Genomic DNA, 18,061 nt, shown 5'->3' with positions numbered 1-18,061 from the left:
ATTCTAGGTATATATCGACGAGAATTAAAAATGTGCTCACATAGGGGCACCTGGGTGGCTCAGTCAGTGAGGCGTCTAACTCTTGATCTTGACTCAGGTCATAATCTCAGGGTCATGAGATGGAGCCCTGCATTGAGCTCCATACTCAGTGGGGCATCTACTCGGGATTCTCTCTCTCTCTCTCTCACCCTCCCCTTCTGCCTCTGCCTCTGCCCCTCCCCCTACTAAAAGATAAATAAATCTTTTAAAAAAATGTGCTCACAAAAAAACTTGTACGTGAACGTTCAGAGACAGTCACAAAGTGGAAACGCCACCAATGCCCTTCAACTTATAAATGGTTAAAGAAAATGTTCTACATCCATGTAATGGAATACTATTTAGTGATAAAAAAGAATGTAGAGTTATAAGTGCTACCATCTGGGTGAACCCTGAAAATATTATGCTAAGTAAAAGACATTTCATTATACGAATTGTCCAGGAGAAGTAATCCATAGAGACAGAAAGTAGAGTTCATAGTTGCCAGGGACAGGGGGAATCTGGGGAGGAAGAGTGACTGCTGATGGGTATGGGGTTTCTTTCTGGAGTGATGAAAATATTCTAAAATTATAGAGTGGTAGGAGTTGCAGAACTCTGAATATACTAAGAACTGCTGCATTGTACACTTCAAAATGGTGAGTTTTACACTCTCAATAAAGTTGTTATAAAGAAAAATACACATATAAAATTATCCTCTGTTATGGATCTAACACATAGGAGGGTATTAGCTCAAATCAGGTATGCTTTTTCACTTAAGAAGCTGCATAAAGAGGGGTTTTAAAAGTGGTGTGTAGGGGAGGAGGGCAGCACGAAAACCTCTTGGCAGAGGAAGACTTTCTGGAGCTGGATGGTATGGCTGAAGTGCTGGAACAGTGCTAAGGGAACACAGTGTGCAAGGAAGCCAATGATCCTAAAGAGAGAACAAGAAGTGGCAGAAGAGAAGCAAAAAAGGGACTAGCAGGATGCCCAAAATAAACCTGATACATTTCAAACTTTTGTTTCCCACAAGGTCTATGAATATCTAGAGAAGGAAACTTTTCTTTCCTGTATCACTTTTTTTAAATAAATATTTTATTTATTTATTCATGAGAGAGACAGAGAGAGAGGGAGGGACATAGGCAGAGGGAGAAGCAGGCTCCCCGTGGGGGAGCCCACTGTATCTTTCTTATACCTCCCTTTATACCTACTTTTTAGGCTAAATAATGGCACTGTTAAATTTTATCTCTATTATCAGTTAATACTTTCAACTATGTGGTAATTTTTCACTGGCAATCTAAAGACCTTTTATCTTTTATACAAACAAGTAAGAAACTTGTCTCCCTGTCCATCCCTTTCTTGACATGTGAAGATTAAGGGGCTTCTAGCCCTAACTAATGAGAAGAAAAATGCATATACATAAATTATACAATATATAGATATATACTTCCATATAAACTATCAATTACACAAAGGTATGGTTATGTGTTGAATCAAAATGTACACACTCCATTGTTTACATTTAAAGTTAGATGACACGTTGGTTGAGTGATTTTTTTTAAAAAGGCTAGAAATCATTAGCAAACTACATCTTTCTCAATTTATAGAGTATGATGGAAATTACTTTAATGAAAGATATTAAAATCTCCAATTAAAAATTACCTGAAAATTGGTTTCCTTCCACCCAGGTTTCTTGGCTAGCATCCTCACTAATGCCTGGCATGGCATTTCAGTTCGATCCATTAGTTCAACAGCCTTGAAGTAAAACAAAAGAATGATATTTAAGGGGTTAATGGTTACCTAGGGAAAGGGTAGATACCAAAGTCAAGTAGGTGACTTAAAAGAGGAAGGTTACAGACGGAGCTCAAATAGATTTGTTTCTTGATTTGGATATTTGATGTACAGTTATATTAATACCATTGAAATTCCGCCCCCCCCCACCCCATTTCAGGATTTAACGAAGAATTTGGTCCAAGGAATATAACAGTAAAAGTTTTCCTTTGCCTAATGTATGGCAGAAACTGCTTATACATATTTTGACTTATCTGATTTTCCTAAAAACACATCACAAAGTAGGATAGGTTAGAAGTGGTTAAGTACTAAACTTCAAAGATGCACAACTCAGGTCTAAACCTGATGCATGGCACAGGCAGGACTGAAAGCCAGGTCTTCTGCCTCAAGTCCCAGTGCCCTTGTGGTTTCTACACACCTTCCTCATGAGAATCAGAGTAAATGTCAAAAAGGAACTTTCATGCTCCTTTTCAACAAGGATTTCTGAAAGGTGCTTCTCATACCAAGTAACAATGTCTGTTCTCCTTCTCATCATGACAACAAAGAGAGAAATAGAAATGGATGAGGGGTGGTTTAACTGGAGTGATCTGTTTGCCCATGAAAAGTTTAATGAACAAATACTGTGATATTAAAATTCATCTAAATCTTATAATTCAAAATAAACCTACTTTTGTTGAATATTAAGTTATGAGCTTACACAAGCCATAGATAGAAAGCAGATATTGAAAGATTAACACTACAGAGCTAAAACCGCACCCCCTCCCCCCCACTCATCTTTAGTTAACAACCTAAAACATGTTCACTGGATACAAAACACAGTAAGTAGGGCAAGCACTTTGTCAATTTCATCGCTTCTATATAATGCAATGTTCTTTTGCATTCAACTCATCTATGTGCACCTACCTTTTGGAACTCTTCCATACAGGCCAGCCTTTCCTTCCAGTTACTGCTGTCTAGAAGTTGTATACAGGTAGCAGGAAGGACAGCTGAAGCTTTTTCTTCACATACTTCTATCTGTAAAATACAAAAACATTAAAATTAAGAATTGCTTGTGGCGGGGAATGCCTGGGTGGTACAGTTAGTTGAAGTGTCCAACTCTCAGTTTTGGCTCAGGCTGTGATCTCAGGGTCATGAAATTGAGCCTTATGTCTGGCTCGCACTCAGTGCAGAGTCTGCTTAAGATTCTCTCTGGGACACCTGGGTGGCTCAGTGGTTGAGCGTCATGCTCAGGGCTTGATCTCGGGTCTGGGGTTTGAGTCCCACTTCAGGTTCCTGCAGGGAGCCTGCTTCTTCCTCTGCCTATGTCTCTGCCTCTCTCTCTCTGTCTCTCATGAATAAATAAAATCTTAAAAAATATATATTTCTCTCTCTCTGCCCCTACCCCGGCCCGCTGCGCATGCTCTCTCTCAAATAAATATATGCATCTTAAAAAAAATAAAGAATTGCTTTAGGAAACAGATGACGAGGATGTAAAAATACCGCAGGCCAAACTACATGGACACTCCACGTGTATGTTGTGGCACCATTTCAATAAGCTAAAAAATATCAATCAACTATATATGTTGTACAGCTCAGGAAACAAAGAACTCAAATATTCTCATAGGAACCGATTTTCCATGCTTTTCTGAGTTTGAGGCACCTCGTATGATACTGACCGAGAGCTCGGGCTCCACTATCTCTTTGGTCTCTGGTCCTTTCTTGTTCTTGGTTCCAGCGCTCCCTGTGCTGCCTGGTGCAGCCGGCTTCCCCTTCTTAGGTGGACCTCCAGCCTAAAAGCAATTACAAAAAATAAATAAATAAATAAATAAATAATAAAAAAATAAAATAAAATAAACCACGTAGGACTCAGAACAGTGGTTTTTCAACTTTTTTTTGGCCAGCGACTCCCTGAAAATTTGATTAAAAATGAGGGACCGTTCAACCAACCAAATACAAGGTATTTTTGGTGCCCATAGAACTTAGCACTTTCAAGGACAGACAGACCTCCTGAAGACCATTTGTGGGGAAATCTACAGACCCCATTATTAAAGAACCTCTAAATCAGAATGAGCTAAAGAGATAAATGAAATGAAAATGAACTGAAATTATACTACATTTACAGATTAAGAATTAACATTTGATGCCTTAAATGCCTCTAAATCTTTTCTACATTAGTAAAGGGCAGTTTCTAACTGCCAGCAGCTACCCAATACTTCATCACAAGATACCCCAATAACAGGAAAATATCTTACTAACTCATCGTAGAGCTACCCAGTTTTGAATAGAGTGGTTGCTATGACGATGCCAGTGAATGGTCTAGTTATGTTGAAGAAGGCCACAGAACTCAATCTTTTTATTGCTGTAATCAACTAGTCTACTTGTATTTTCCAAGTATATGACCGACCAAATAATCTACAAAAGTGATGACTCTGCCTTTTCCTTCCTCATATCAACACAGGTTTTACTTTATTCTTTTATCTAATTGTAGATTATTATTAAATAACAACAGTACCAGCAGGCATTTTTTGTTTTACTCCTCACTTTAATAGGAGTGCTCCTAGTATTTCATCACTATGAAGCATGATGCTGACCTGTAGTTTTTAAGATCTACTGCTGTCTAAAGATCTATCTCTATATATTTAGTCATGTCAAAGTATCCATCCATTTCTATGTGTTTAAGAATTCTTATCAGGAAGACATGCTGAAATCTATTACATTCCTTTTCAGTGCCTGAAATTAGATTTCTTTGCATCTCTACATTTAGTAAGTTTTCGAATATTACTATTGAATTGTCTGTGCGATCCTGGAATAAACTTCAGTTGGTCATACTTTTTATTATACTCACTGGCTTCTATCTGCTAAGACTTTATTTAAGTAGCTTGATTTAAATGTACTTCACTTCAGTTTTGAAAGGTCATAAGAAAATCATAGTTTATCACAAAGCAAACAGCCAATAGCAGTAAAGTTAATATGGTAACATGCATCACTATTCACATCATTCCACCCATTTTGGATATTTGTTAAACTATGCCCCAAACCTGAAAAAGAAAAGATAAAATAACAGAGGGCCCAATTAGTCTTCAACATTCAGACCTCCTCTGAAACCAATGTTATCTTGAACATAATCTGAGCTTTTAAAAAGGTATAGTTAGTAAAACTAAAATGCTCTTTTTCATCAAAGAAAAACCTCCAATACTTGCCAGTTCATATCAGCAGTATGATTTTGCTGGTTTGTAACAACGACCCTATAGAGATTTCATTGTTTTCTGACCCTAAAAATAGAAAACTCTATACTCTTTGACTAACCAGAACACCTCTTCTAGATCCTTTTCTATAGTAAATAGCACTCTCTGTATAGAGAGGGACTTCAATTAACGAATCTCCTAATCTTTTTTTGTTTGTTTTACAGATATATATGTTTATTAGCTTAGTAGGTATATTGATAATGTATTTTCAAAAGAAGAATGAAGTAGATTGTTCCCCCCTGCCCTTTTTAAAAGGATTCTTTGTAAGAGAAAGTTGGCCAGCGTGGTAGGGTTCAGCAAGATAAGAAAAGGCCTTAAGGTACTGTTCCCAGGTCATTGTCCAGAGAGGCAACAGCTGGTGACAGAAGAGAATGGCTGCCAACTTCCCATTAGAATGCTGAAGAACACTGCATAATACAAGCAAAAGTACACATACTGTATTAGATATGTCTGGGTCCAAATCCCAGCTCAGCAACTCTAGCCATTCACCAAATGTGTCCCCGGTTCCTTCTGTCTGCCAGAAGCTCATCTATGCATGGGGAATTGAGCAGTGATAAGATCTTTATCCCTTAAAGTTTATAATATGGTGTGGTGATGAGTAGTAAACGAACAAGCAGACAATAAAAACACCAGAGTGAGCTGCAACAGCAGAATACTTAACCTTGCTGAGCCTCACTTTCCCTTTCTGGAAAAATGGGAATCACAAAACACTTATTTTAAGGGTTGTTTGATGATTAAATGAGATTATTAGGTAAAATATTTCCCAAAGTGATGCTTTATTAAATACCAGTTCTCTCCCCTAATTCATGGTGGGGTTCAGAGTGGAGAAAGGAATAAACTTTCTGTATCTACAGTAGATAATTTCATGCTTCACAGAGTCCACGGAACAAGTGTTCTCTAAAAGAATGCCATATTCACCTTTAGACATTTTCCTCTTTTCCACTTCTACAAAGATACAAGACCTTAATTGGTATGTAGACTTGGTGATATGATTTAACAGCATTATTAGCAAAATGACCAAGGTGATATTATTGTTAAGTGCTTTGCCACATTTTCTTTACTTAATGAATACTTTACGATCCCTCAAAATGCACTCCTGTATCTTGATTACCATTTTTAGCTCTATTAAAGTTTACTTAGCCAAATATATTGTTGGAATACTCTTTGTTGATGGATGTTCTGCTCTATTTTCAATGTGGTAACGAATTCATTTCTCAAATGAAATCATACTGGAAGGACAACCAGGAACCTGAGAATCAGATCCCGCCTTACCAAATTCTAACTTTTAAACCGTATTTCCCAAGTCATCTATTAACCTTAGTAGTAGGTGCCTTTTTTAAGGGTCCTGGTTTGGGTGCTGAAATGTCCTTTGTGTCCTTATCTCCTGCAGCCCCTGAAGTGGCAGTCCTTCCAGGAACAGGCTTGGATTCCTTCTTGTCAGCTGCTAGTCCAGCTTTCTTGCCATGTACCAGCTCTACTTTTTCTGAACATTCTTTGATCTAGAGAATGAAATTGAGATGAACATCATTAAGCCCAACTCTGAAATATAATCACTGTTAGTACTTAACAAGTCATCTAAATCATAACTATATGAGAAACCAGAAAGCTTCCTTTTCAGCAAAAATAAATTATCTACTTTCTTACATTTTATTTCTACACAAATTAAAATTATAATAAACATACAATAACATTTTTAATCAAAATTCATATTTAGAAGGGTAATTTTCCAGACAGTCGAAATAAATTTATCTTATAACATTCTTTTCACCTCCTCTAGGGACTGATCAATCAGCTTTATTTTTTTGTTTCTTTTTTTTACAATTTGGAAGTTATTTCTACTCATATCACCGCTATCGCTTCAGAGGAAATTTAAATGGTCAAAAGCTGTTTTCACAGTCCAGGCTTAAACTACCAGTGGCAAATGAAATAACCTTCACAAACTGATCAGCATTTTTGTCTTCATGAAACAGAATAGACAAAATCAAAACAAAATCTAATACACAGAGATAGAATTGTTGTCCAATTTCATTATAATCTATCACTAACCTACCTTATCAAGCTTGAGTTTATCCACATCAGCTAAGAATGGATTTACTGCTTTCTCACCCACCACTTTCAAAGCAGTACCCAATGCTTCAAATGCAGCATCTCTGACTTCAGGAGCAGAATCATTGATGTGCTATGGTCCGGAAGAAGCAAAATGATCTCAATACAAGATACTTTGGGTATTACTGATTTTAATTCAGACTAGTCATTGTTGGATAAAGAATTTGCTTTTTACAGTTTACTGAAGCTAATTAAGTGTAGCTTTCCTTTTGCTACCTGTTATTCTTTTACATATTCTTTTTTGGATAAGGAAACCTCTGGTAATCCATTCAGCAAATAAGTGCTTCCTTTTCCTTCTACCCTCTATTTAAAATGCCTCATATGCAAACAATCTTCAAAGACTCCAAATTGTATGCCTGTGCTTGGCCAGATCCAGCTGAATACCATTATATGGGCCAAATAAGAAATAAAATGTTTAACAGTGGAATCATAAAGCTAACTTGTGCTTTCCTTTGGGAATAGGAACACAGGGTACAAGAATTTGGATTCAGTTTCCAGAGCCCTCAGAGGTCTGCTTCTCAAAAGATCATAATCTATAGTCTAAAAGTCAAGTAGTCATGGTTCATAATTAATATGGAAAAAAATCTCCCCTAGGTATAAAAAAATTCCCCCAATTCCAAAGAGAAGTCTATACCTTAAGTAGAGCAGCACAAAAGGGCTTTAGCAAGCTCTTTGGCAGGGTAGAAGCAGTACAGTGGCGGAAGCTTCTTGCAATAAAAAGAGATGTCTGCTGCTTGATGGTTGGATTTTTATTATCCATTACTGCTAAAACATCCTCACTGATGTTCTGTAGTGTGGTCTTTAGAAAAGAAAACATGGTCAGTGAGATTTTCTCAACTGTAAGCATAATCAAAATATTACACTGACAAAATTTATTTTAAACAGAAGTGCAAATTCATGTTGTCAACTTACAGTAAGGAAGATTGCATCGATTGCCTCCTGCAGGGCTTGTACCACTTGAGGTTTCTTTTCTTTGAATTTTTCCAAAATGGTTGGCACAACCTATAATAGCGAACCACTGGAATATTAATTTGCTGGCAACAAAAATGCATGAGGTACTGACATGCCACATGAATGAACCTTGAAAATATGCTAAATCAAAGAAGCCAGTCATAAAGGACCACATATGTATGATCCATTTAAATAATTCCACAAAATATCAATTCTACACAGACAGAAGTAGATTAGTGGCTGCCAGTAGGCAGTGACTGCTAATGAGTATAGGAGTTTTTTGGGGGTAATGAAAATGTTCTGGATTTAGATGGTCATGACAGTTATACAATCTTGTGAATATATTAAAACCACTTACTTATAAACTTTAAGAGGGTGAATTTTATAGTATGCAAGTTATATATCTTGTAACAAGCTGTTATTAAATAATTTTGGTGCCACCAAAACAAAATGAACACCTAAGTTGGATAAAAAGTAATTTCCTTCTTGAAGGGCACAAAGATCTTACGCCAGAACAATTAAGGGATCCCATTCTGCAGTGCTTCTCAATCCTTTTTCTGCATCTCCACCTTAATACAACCATATAACCATTCCTATCAGTAACATCTTTCATTAGACAAAAAGATTCCCAACTAGATGGATTTAGGATAGGGGAACAGGTACAGTATGTAATTTTTCTTCCTCACCTAAGATTCTGATCTACTTCACTGAACTGAAATGTCTCCCACTCCTTTACTATACTAAGAAAAAGAAATAGTACTAAAAATAACAGCAATTTTGATCAGAAGGATATCCTCTTACTCATGTACTGAGTTTAGATCAATAAAGTTGGAATTTTTATAATTTTTATCTTATAAACTATCACTAATTCATTAAATATTTGTTGAATACCTATTACATCTATTGAGTGCCCGGTACTGTGCTAGCAGGCAAATTAAAGTTTATCTTTTAAGGTCCCAAAGATATAGCAAAGGTCAAAGGCATCCAAAAAAATATTTAAGATTTCACCACATAAGTGATAGAGACCAGAAGAAATATAGTTTCTGTGGAGAAATATAAAAGATTTTTCAATACTAGGAGTTAGTTATAAACTTGAAAATCAAGATGTTTTAATGGTTATAAAGCTAAAGTTCACCTTTATTTGTATTTTATGAAAAAGATAGCTTATAAATAGCTAAAGAAAATAAACCTGAACCATTAATATGCTTGACCTCAAATACTGTATATGACAGTTTTAAGGGGGTGGGGGGTGATACGCCAAACTATAAGCTTTATAACTTTAAGCTGCATAATAAAATGTCACAAAGCCAGAACCAGAACTAAAACTGGGCCAGGTAATCATCCAACTAGGATTTAGCAAATTAAAATGTAACTTAAAAATTGTTTTTCTAGATTAAATGTTACTAAGACAAAAATACATTCTTTTAAAAAAATGCTAATAAGTAACACAAAACTTACCAAAAGCTGATTAACATACTGATTACATGCATACACATAAGTATTGTATAATAATTACTGCTATAAAATATGGTTTATAATTTTATTTCAATTCATAATTTATATGTCTAAGGGTTTTAAGGACTCATTTTTATTTCCCTGGTAACCAGTTAGTCATGATTTATTTTTATTTGGTAGTGTCTTTTTTTTCTCAGTTGTCTGAAATTATTTTTAATGCTATGAGTAAGCAAGCTCCAAATACCATAACTGAGCTTACACATTAACTTCACAACATAAAACTGACACATGACTACAAACTATGAGGAGCCTCTAAAGTCAATCTAGGTAATCAAATGATCAAGTGGCAAGTTCAACTCTACAGTTTAGTATGGTCAATTTTCAGGATGCTATACCTTCTAAGTAGTTCAGACCAGATTTAGAGGCCAATTATAAATGCCACAATTAAAGAAAACATCCCAATTTATTAAAACGGTTACCAAATTTGAGTGCTTCTAAATTTATACAGAAAAGAGGGTATAGTCAACAAATGTCTCCAATTGCATTTCTTAGAACAAATCAAACTGATATACTACCAAGAGTGTAATCTATACAAAATGTCTCAAGTTTATAAGTATATTATTTTTTGAATAGGAAAACACTATGAAATACATTTTATATATTCATCTCACTTCTCGTTTTATACTGCCTTTCCTACTTCCATTTTACTTTGCCCTGGTGGTTATCATAAGTTTCATTTCATCCTGTTATACTGCATATCTTCTAAGAACAAAGCAAAATATTAATAAGTAAGCAAATCAACTCAATGAAGTATTTAGGCCATGTACCCAATTTTCTATGTAAAGCTAATAAATTTAGCTACAACACCATCTTTACTAAAATGTTGTGAGGGATTAGGCTCAATATTACTAAAATTTAGTGAAAAATTCACTTTGTCCAATCAATGTATAAAGATTTATTCCAAAGAGCTGCTTTAATCATAAAGCTAGCCTGGCAAACTTGGTAACGTTGATTTGTATCTAAAAAGGAGTGTTACTCACGTGTCCTGCATATTGTCCAAATTTCTTCCTCAGTCCAACAGCCAGGCCAGTAAGACATTTCGCTGCCAAAGCCACCAACATGACATTGGTGTCCTTTCCAACAACCTACAAAGAGGAGGAGGAAGAAAGGAAAACAAAACAGTCAGAACCCTGTAGAAGGGAACTGAAAAAAAAAAATTTTTTTTAAGATTTTATTTATTTAAGATGGAGAGAAAGAGAGTGTACACAAGCAGGGGGAGGGGCAGAGGGGGAAGCAGGCAACTAGTTGAGCAGGCAGCAGGATACAGGGCCCTGGGTTCATGACCTGAGCCAAAGGCAGACACTTAACTGACTGAGCCACCCAGGAGCCCCTAAAAATGTATTCTTAAAAGAACTCTGCAAGCTGTAATGCTAAAGGATAGCCCATTTTGTTTCCAATAAAAGAGGAAAAATTCTTCCCTGACAGTACCAAATTTGAGGGCTCCCCTTTATTCTGTTTAGTCTCCTATATTAAAGTTCAACCAATAACATATATATAAAACCACAACTTTAAATAGCTAACTCTCCATTAATAGTAGTCTGGGCTGTCTGAGTGGCACAACTGTGCAGGTGGGACTCTGACAATGGCAGACAAGCTACAGGCCTGTTGATTTTGCTCTGGAGCAGGAAAAGCCAAAAAACAGCGTACGTCAGAGGAAAGATACCTAAGGGCAACAGCTCCAATGTTTATACTCAAGGAGCACCAGTAGAAACTGGTATAGGTACCGTCAAGAAGTCCATGGGGACTTTCATAGGGGAAGAGAGGAAAAAATAAAACAAGATGAAATCAGAGAAGGAGGCAAACCCTAAGAGACTCTAAATCAAAGAAAACAAACAGGGTTGCTGGAGGGGATGGCGGCTGGGGGAAGTGGCGGGGGGGGGGGGATGAGGTAACCCAGTGATAGACATTAAGGAAGGCACGTGATGGGGATGCCTGGGTGGCTCAGTGGTTTAGCACCTGCCTTTGGCCCAGGGCATGATCTTGTTCTGGGATCGAGTCCCACATCGGGCTCCCTACACGGAGCCAACTTCTCCTTCTGCCTGTGTCTCTGCCTTTCTTTCTCTCTGTGTCTCTCATGAATAAATAAAATCTTTTTTTTTTTTTTTTAAAAAGGAGGGTACGTGATGTAATGAGCACTGGGTGTTATATAAGATTGATGAATCACTGGCCTCTACCTCTGCAACTAATAATACATCATACGTTAATTAATTGAATTAAAAAAAAGAAGTCCATGGGGACTCTAAATTACAAATGCCATTACACAACCATTCTTCTGAGGGAGCTTCTGGCCTTTCAGCTGCCATTTTAGATACCTAATGATTATTAAGTGTGTATTTAGAGTATCTTAGTGTCTAGCATTTTTTTAAAATCTATTTTTATTTATTTTTTTTATTTATGATAGTCGCACAGAGAGAAAGAGAGAGGCAGAGACACAGGCAGAGGGAGAAGCAGGCTCCATACACCGGGAGCCTGACGTGGGATTCGATCCCGGGTCTCCAGGATCGCACCCCAGGCCAAAGGCAGGCGCCAAACCGCTGCGCCACCCAGGGATCCCAGGAGTAATGATTAAGAGGCAAGATTAACATTTTTTTATAAAGATTTTATTTATTCATGAGACAGAGACAGAGAGAGAACGAGAGAGAGGCAGAGGGAAAAGCAGGCTCCATGCAGGGAGCCCCACAGGGGACCTGATCCCCAGTCTCCAGGATCAGGCCCTGGGCTGAAGGTGGCACTAAACCCCTGAGCCACCCGGGCTGCCCCACAAGATTAACATTTATTAAAAACAAATTAGATGCTATAATTTCATAGGTGTTTTATAGTTCTTATTTTATTTTTCAACCAAAATCCTATAAAGTAGAAAACATTATTATCAAATTTTACAGATTTCAAAAACTAGGTACAGATTAACTTGCTCAAGGTCAGAGCTAGCCAATGTGATGTGATGTGATTTAAACCCAGTTCTGTTTTGACTCCAAAGCTTTTGCTTTCTTTACTAAAGCATATTCACACTGTAAACTCATGTTATGATAAATTCATTTTTTCTTATGAGTAGATGAAATCAGGGTCCTAATAAACATTTTGTTAAGTCCCTAACTACTATATATCCATAAAGAAAAAACTTCCATTCATTTCTGTATTAAACTCACTATCAGGGGATGTCTGGGTGGCTCAGTGGTTAAGCGTCTGCCTTTGGCTCAGGTCATGATCCTGGGGTCCTGAGTAGTCCCACATCAGGCTCCCCGCTCAGCAGAGAGCCTGCTTCTCCCTCTGCCTATGTCTCTGACTCTCTCTCATGAATAAATAAAATAAAATCTTTAAAAAATAAAAATAGGGCAGCCCAGGTGGCTCAGCGGTATAGCGCTGCCTTCAGCCCAGGGTGTGATCCTAGAGACCTGGGATCAAGTCCCACGTCAGGCTCCCTGCATGGAGCCTGCTTCTCCCTCCGCCTGTGTCTCTGCCTCTCTTTCTCTCTCTCCCTCTCTCTCTGTCCCCCATGAATAATAAATAAAATCTTAAAAAAAAATAAAATAAATTAAAAAAATCAACTATCAGCATTTATTACATATTTAGTATTAGATGCTAGACTTCATATTTAGATATAAATGTATATTGTAGGGATAGTCATCAAAAATATGCCAGGTATCCCTGGGTGGCTCACTGATTTAGCGCCTGCCTTCGGCCCAGGGCGTGATCCTAGAGTCCCGGGATCGAGTCCCGCATCGGGATCCCTGCATGGAGCCTGCTCTCCCTCTGCCTCTCTCTCTCTGTCTCTCTGTGTCCCATTAATAAATAAAATCTTTAAAAAAAAATGCCAGGGATCCCTGGGTGGCGCAGCGGTTTGGCGCCTGCCTTTGGCCCAGGGCGCGATCCTGGAGACCCAGGATCGAATCCCACATCGGGCTCCCGGTGCATGGAGCCTGCTTTTCCCTCTGCCTGTGTCTCTGCCTCTCTCTGTCTGTGGCTATCATAAATAAATAAAAACTAAAAAAAAAAAAAAAAGTAAAAATGCCAGACTCCATTCCAAGAAATCTTAGTTCAATGAATCTGAGATGAGATTTGGAACCAGTATTTTAATATAGCTCAAAAGAAAAAGGCCATCAATCAATCCCATTCTCGGGAGAATAGCTCTCCCTATCCACCATTAGAGCAATAACCAGTGGGAGCTGAACCCTAGATACTGATGGTCCTGATGGAAAGAAAGTTGTGAAGAGGATCTTGTGAACCTATTAGAGTTCAAGATGGTAAAGGACTGAATGAACTTCTAGGTGAGAGATGGACCAGGCCTATCTGACTTCAACACTCTTTGTCAAACATTGTGGTTTGATTAAACAAGTGTTCTAAATTGGGTAATGGGAGTGAGGAAGGTGAAGAAATGTTTATGCTTAAGAAAAATAGCATACGTATCCAGGAGGACTGCATTCCAGATTTGAAAATCTCCATGACTGTTCTAGACTAGGGAAAGGAAGCTTTAGCTCACAATGTTAATTTAACCTAAATAATGGGAAATATTCTATCATTAAAAGTGCTGTCACTCCTCCCATAAATCTAGGCTTACAATATGATTATTAGTTGATCCTTGAACAATGAGGGTTAGGGGCACTATCCCCCCATGCAGTCAAAAATCCACATATGACTTCTGACCCCTCCAAACTTAAGTACTACTACAGAAGCTTTTCTGAGTTACAGTTGATTAACACATATTTTATATGTTATATGTATTATATTCTCTATTCTTATGATAAAGTAAGCTGGAGAAAAGAAAATGTTATTAAAAAAAATCACAAGGAAAATACATTTATAGTACTGTTATGTATTTACTGAAAAACATTTATGTGTAAGTTGATCCATGCAGTTCAAACTTATGGTGTTCAAGGGTCAGCTGTAATTACCAATTAGTATTTATTTTAACTACTAATGTAAGCCACTAGTTAATAGTAAGCAAAACAAAAACACTCTGTCAACAAAGTCAAAAAGTCAATGAAATCCACCATGATTATTGTGTTTAAAAAACTATGATGAATATAAATAGAAAGGGGTGAAATATAGAAAGACCAAGTGGAAAAAAGAAAACAGTTAATAACACATAAAAAGCTAATACCCTGAAGACCCAAATCTTAATCTAAAGATTAAAAAAAATCATATCTATCTATGTATCTATCTATCATCTCAGCATCCATAGGTAATTAGCCAAGTCAAAGAAGCTATTGAGGGGAGGTGGAGTAAGGGGTGGGGAGAAATGGAAGAACTATAACCTATGAAAACAGGAAAGCCCATAAAATATGCTAAGTTACGTGACAACCTAAAAGAAATTTCAGTTTAAGAAATAATTTCAGAAATACCAACAGGAATTTCAAAATGAATAGTTCTGCATTACTTGTATTAAAGGCAAAAAAAAAATTGGTAGATTAGTGGGATTACTTGATATAGACAACAAACATAAGAGACCATTTATAGAGGGATGAGGCATTGATCTGTGGACTATTCAGTCTCATTCTCTTCCACTTTTCCATTTCCCCATTTCTGGTGTATGTCTCTGTCAAGTCATCACAATAGGGAGATGAAGTCTGTGTTTACATGCAAGTAAAATCACATAAAAGTTTTTAAAATGCCTTGTTCCTGGTTAGTTTATACAACTGAAGTTAACTTTTCATTGTTTTAAATATGTTAGCCACAAAATTAAATTTCCTTCTACTCATGTGTAGCCAGCCTTTAATGGGCCCCACTCCATCATGTGAAGAGGGAGAAGTTTCTTACAGAAATCTACTGTCTCTGTCTACCCAATTACAAAATCCATGATCCTCTCTGTAAAGAATACAGTGAGAGATTATATTTATATTCATAATGCCAATGGAAATCACAGAACAGTATTTATTTCAACAGCTAATATCCTAAGAAATTGCATGTGGAGAACATCAATATTTCTATCATTAGATAAAAAATAAAAGCTTTTATCTGAGGCACTGAGAATTCTGGGACAAGTAATAAGATTACAGATAAAAATTATATGCTGGAATTTAGAGAGACTCTGAAGTTCTCAATGCCACTAGAATCTCATTTCCCTCTCTTAGTGCTTTTTCTACCTGTTCTCTTTCCGCCCATGCTCCAGGTTGGTGAAATCTTTTCCCTGTGGGCAATTCCCATCTAATTAATCTTGCCTGGGTCTGGGGCTCTTCAAGATTGTAAGACTAAGAACTAAATAAGATTGGGACAAATCATATCTCTGCCTCCAAATCTCACTTGGAGGAAAACACTGTCCATCCTCATTACTCACAGATTTCATATTTGTGAATTCACCTACTTGTTAATATTTATGACCCCCCAATCAATCCTCATAGCAGTCTCCCAGTCATTCATAGCCAAGCAGAGAGCTGTGAAAAATCTGAGTTGCCTGGTGTGCACATTCCCAGCTAAGAATGAACAAAGCAACACTCTGCCTTCTTCTTTCAGCTCTTATACTGTAAACAAGTATCTTTTTCATGGTCTGTTTAGTGCCGCATTTCTATTTCTTTTCTTTCATTTTTGTGATTTTTGTTGGTGCTTTCGCTGTTTAAAATGGCCCCCAAGTGTAGTGCTGAAGCGCTATTGTTCCTAAGGGTAAAAAGGCCTTAACATAGAAATTATGTGTGTTAGATGAGCTTTATTCAGGCATGAGTTATAGTGCTGTTGGCCATGGTTTCAATGTTAATGCATCAATAATATATATTAAATGAGACCTCTTCAAATGATAAAACAAGTTATATATTGACTGGTTGATGAAAATGTTGAGACCAAAGAGTTGCGAATCCTAGCCCTGTGTTTCCTTAGGAGCAATGGTTCAATATTTGCTAATTCAGTGCTGTGATGACTTTCTAGAACATAACTACCACGAATAATGAGAATTACATGTGTATATAATGAAAGATTAACTGCCCCCCACAGCCACCATTCTAATCCTCTGTAATTTCAGGCTGAAGAAGCAAATGAAACAAAGTTTTCTATATTCAAGAACATGTCTTTAGAATTTGTTCTTAAACTCTGTAACTATATCCACAGTATTTGATCTATACTCTCAGATTTTATGAAAAGCCATTACATATAAATTTATCAACCAGCAGCAAGACCAAAGGAGTGTTTTCTAAAAACATTTCTTTCTTATTTAGCACTTGCCTGCTTTATAATGACCACATATTCCCCACATCTTTCACTTTACATGCAGATATACAAACAGAAAAATATTCTTATATTTAACATTTATCCCATTAAATAGAGCCAATTTAAACAGTTCATCCTATAAAACTATATAAAGCCAGTAATATTTGGTTCTACATCAGCAAGATCCTCTTTTTCTTGAGGTTTGTAGATGCTATCAGAAAGCATAAAAGCAAAATGATAAACAAAGGTTGAAAACCAATCCCTCCAAACTAACCTACGACAATTGTTTTAAACAACCCTTTAAAAGGGTATGCCTATAATTAGAAAATCACCAATAGTGTTCCTTAAATGGCAATGTGGTTGTGATAAAAAAGATGACTGATGGCGAGAAATTCAAAGGCCTGGTCTGTTGTTAGGTTACCAGTGTTGACGCACTGCCCATTTACCTTCTTTAATGCTTTTACTAAATCTGCATAATCGCCTGCTTCCAGTTTGGGGTTTTTCACTAGTACTTCTACAGCCTCCAGAGCTTCTTTCCTCTCTTGCCATTTTTTTGCCTCCTGCAAGACATGGTATGAGTCACTTGTAGAACAGAAAATAAGAAGTCAAAATAAACAAATAAAAGTCTATTTCTCACATGTTCCTAATTCAAAGATACATAATTATTTTTTGTTTTCAGAAACTTTTTTTCTAAAGCTGGTCAAAAAACAAAACTGCAAAACTATGCAGCCAATCAGAATGTTTTGTTCATATATACAAAATTTTGTTCATACATAATAAATATTTTCAGAACATTTCACAACCCTAAAGTTCTATAAGTAAAAGAATGGGATGCCAGAGACTTCTTTTTCATTTTCCAGGCAAATGTTAGTAAGCAAGTTATTAAACAGGAAACCTGCTATAAAGTGTTTCTAGCATATCTTATAGTGGGACAACTATAAGAGAAAAGAATTTCCATATTGGCAACATTAAAAAGATCAGAAAAAGACTGAGATGCCTGGTGGCTCAGTGGTTGAGCATCTGCCTTTGGGTCAGGGCGTGGTCCCAGGGTCCTGGGATCAAGTCCCACATTGGGCTTCCTGCATGGAGCCTGCTTCTCCCTCGGCCTATAGAGAGAGGCAGAGGCCTCTCTCTCTGTCTCTCATGAATAAATAAATAAAATCTTAAAAAAAAAAAAAAAGATCAGAAAAAGACAATCACTTAACCGACAACCAAAATTGCTTTAATCTTGGAGATCAGTTTTATACACTGGTGGTACAATGCTACTTGTTTTGTTTTATGGCCATAAAGTAGAAAATACTTCACCAGAGATCAAGGAATCATTCAATAAT

At 36.8% G+C, this 18,061-nt stretch overlaps 1 protein-coding gene across 7 annotated transcripts in view; it reads right to left on the bottom strand.

The window, feature by feature from the left end:
* Nucleotides 1-18,061, bottom strand: part of CKAP5 (cytoskeleton associated protein 5) — a 106,553-nt gene that overhangs the window by 42,597 nt on the left and 45,895 nt on the right. For all 7 annotated transcript variants that reach the window (XM_038563404.1, XM_038563406.1, XM_038563400.1 and 4 more), the window contains 9 exons: nt 17,177-17,290; nt 10,580-10,684; nt 8,046-8,135; nt 7,768-7,932; nt 7,078-7,206; nt 6,344-6,526; nt 3,459-3,572; nt 2,707-2,817; nt 1,675-1,767 (listed from right to left, as the gene is read on the bottom strand). In XM_038563404.1, the coding sequence (XP_038419332.1) occupies nt 1,675-1,767; nt 2,707-2,817; nt 3,459-3,572; nt 6,344-6,526; nt 7,078-7,206; nt 7,768-7,932; nt 8,046-8,135; nt 10,580-10,684; nt 17,177-17,290 (1,104 nt within the window). The remainder of the gene's footprint in view (nt 1-1,674; nt 1,768-2,706; nt 2,818-3,458; nt 3,573-6,343; nt 6,527-7,077; nt 7,207-7,767; nt 7,933-8,045; nt 8,136-10,579; nt 10,685-17,176; nt 17,291-18,061) is intronic.

The sequence above is a fragment of the Canis lupus genome, chromosome 18 (assembly GCF_011100685.1).
Source record: "Canis lupus familiaris isolate Mischka breed German Shepherd chromosome 18, alternate assembly UU_Cfam_GSD_1.0, whole genome shotgun sequence".
In the NCBI taxonomy this organism is placed as follows: domain Eukaryota; kingdom Metazoa; phylum Chordata; class Mammalia; order Carnivora; family Canidae; genus Canis; species Canis lupus.
The sequence above is the reverse complement of the archived record's forward strand: the minus strand, read 5'-3'. Positions and strand labels throughout refer to the sequence as shown.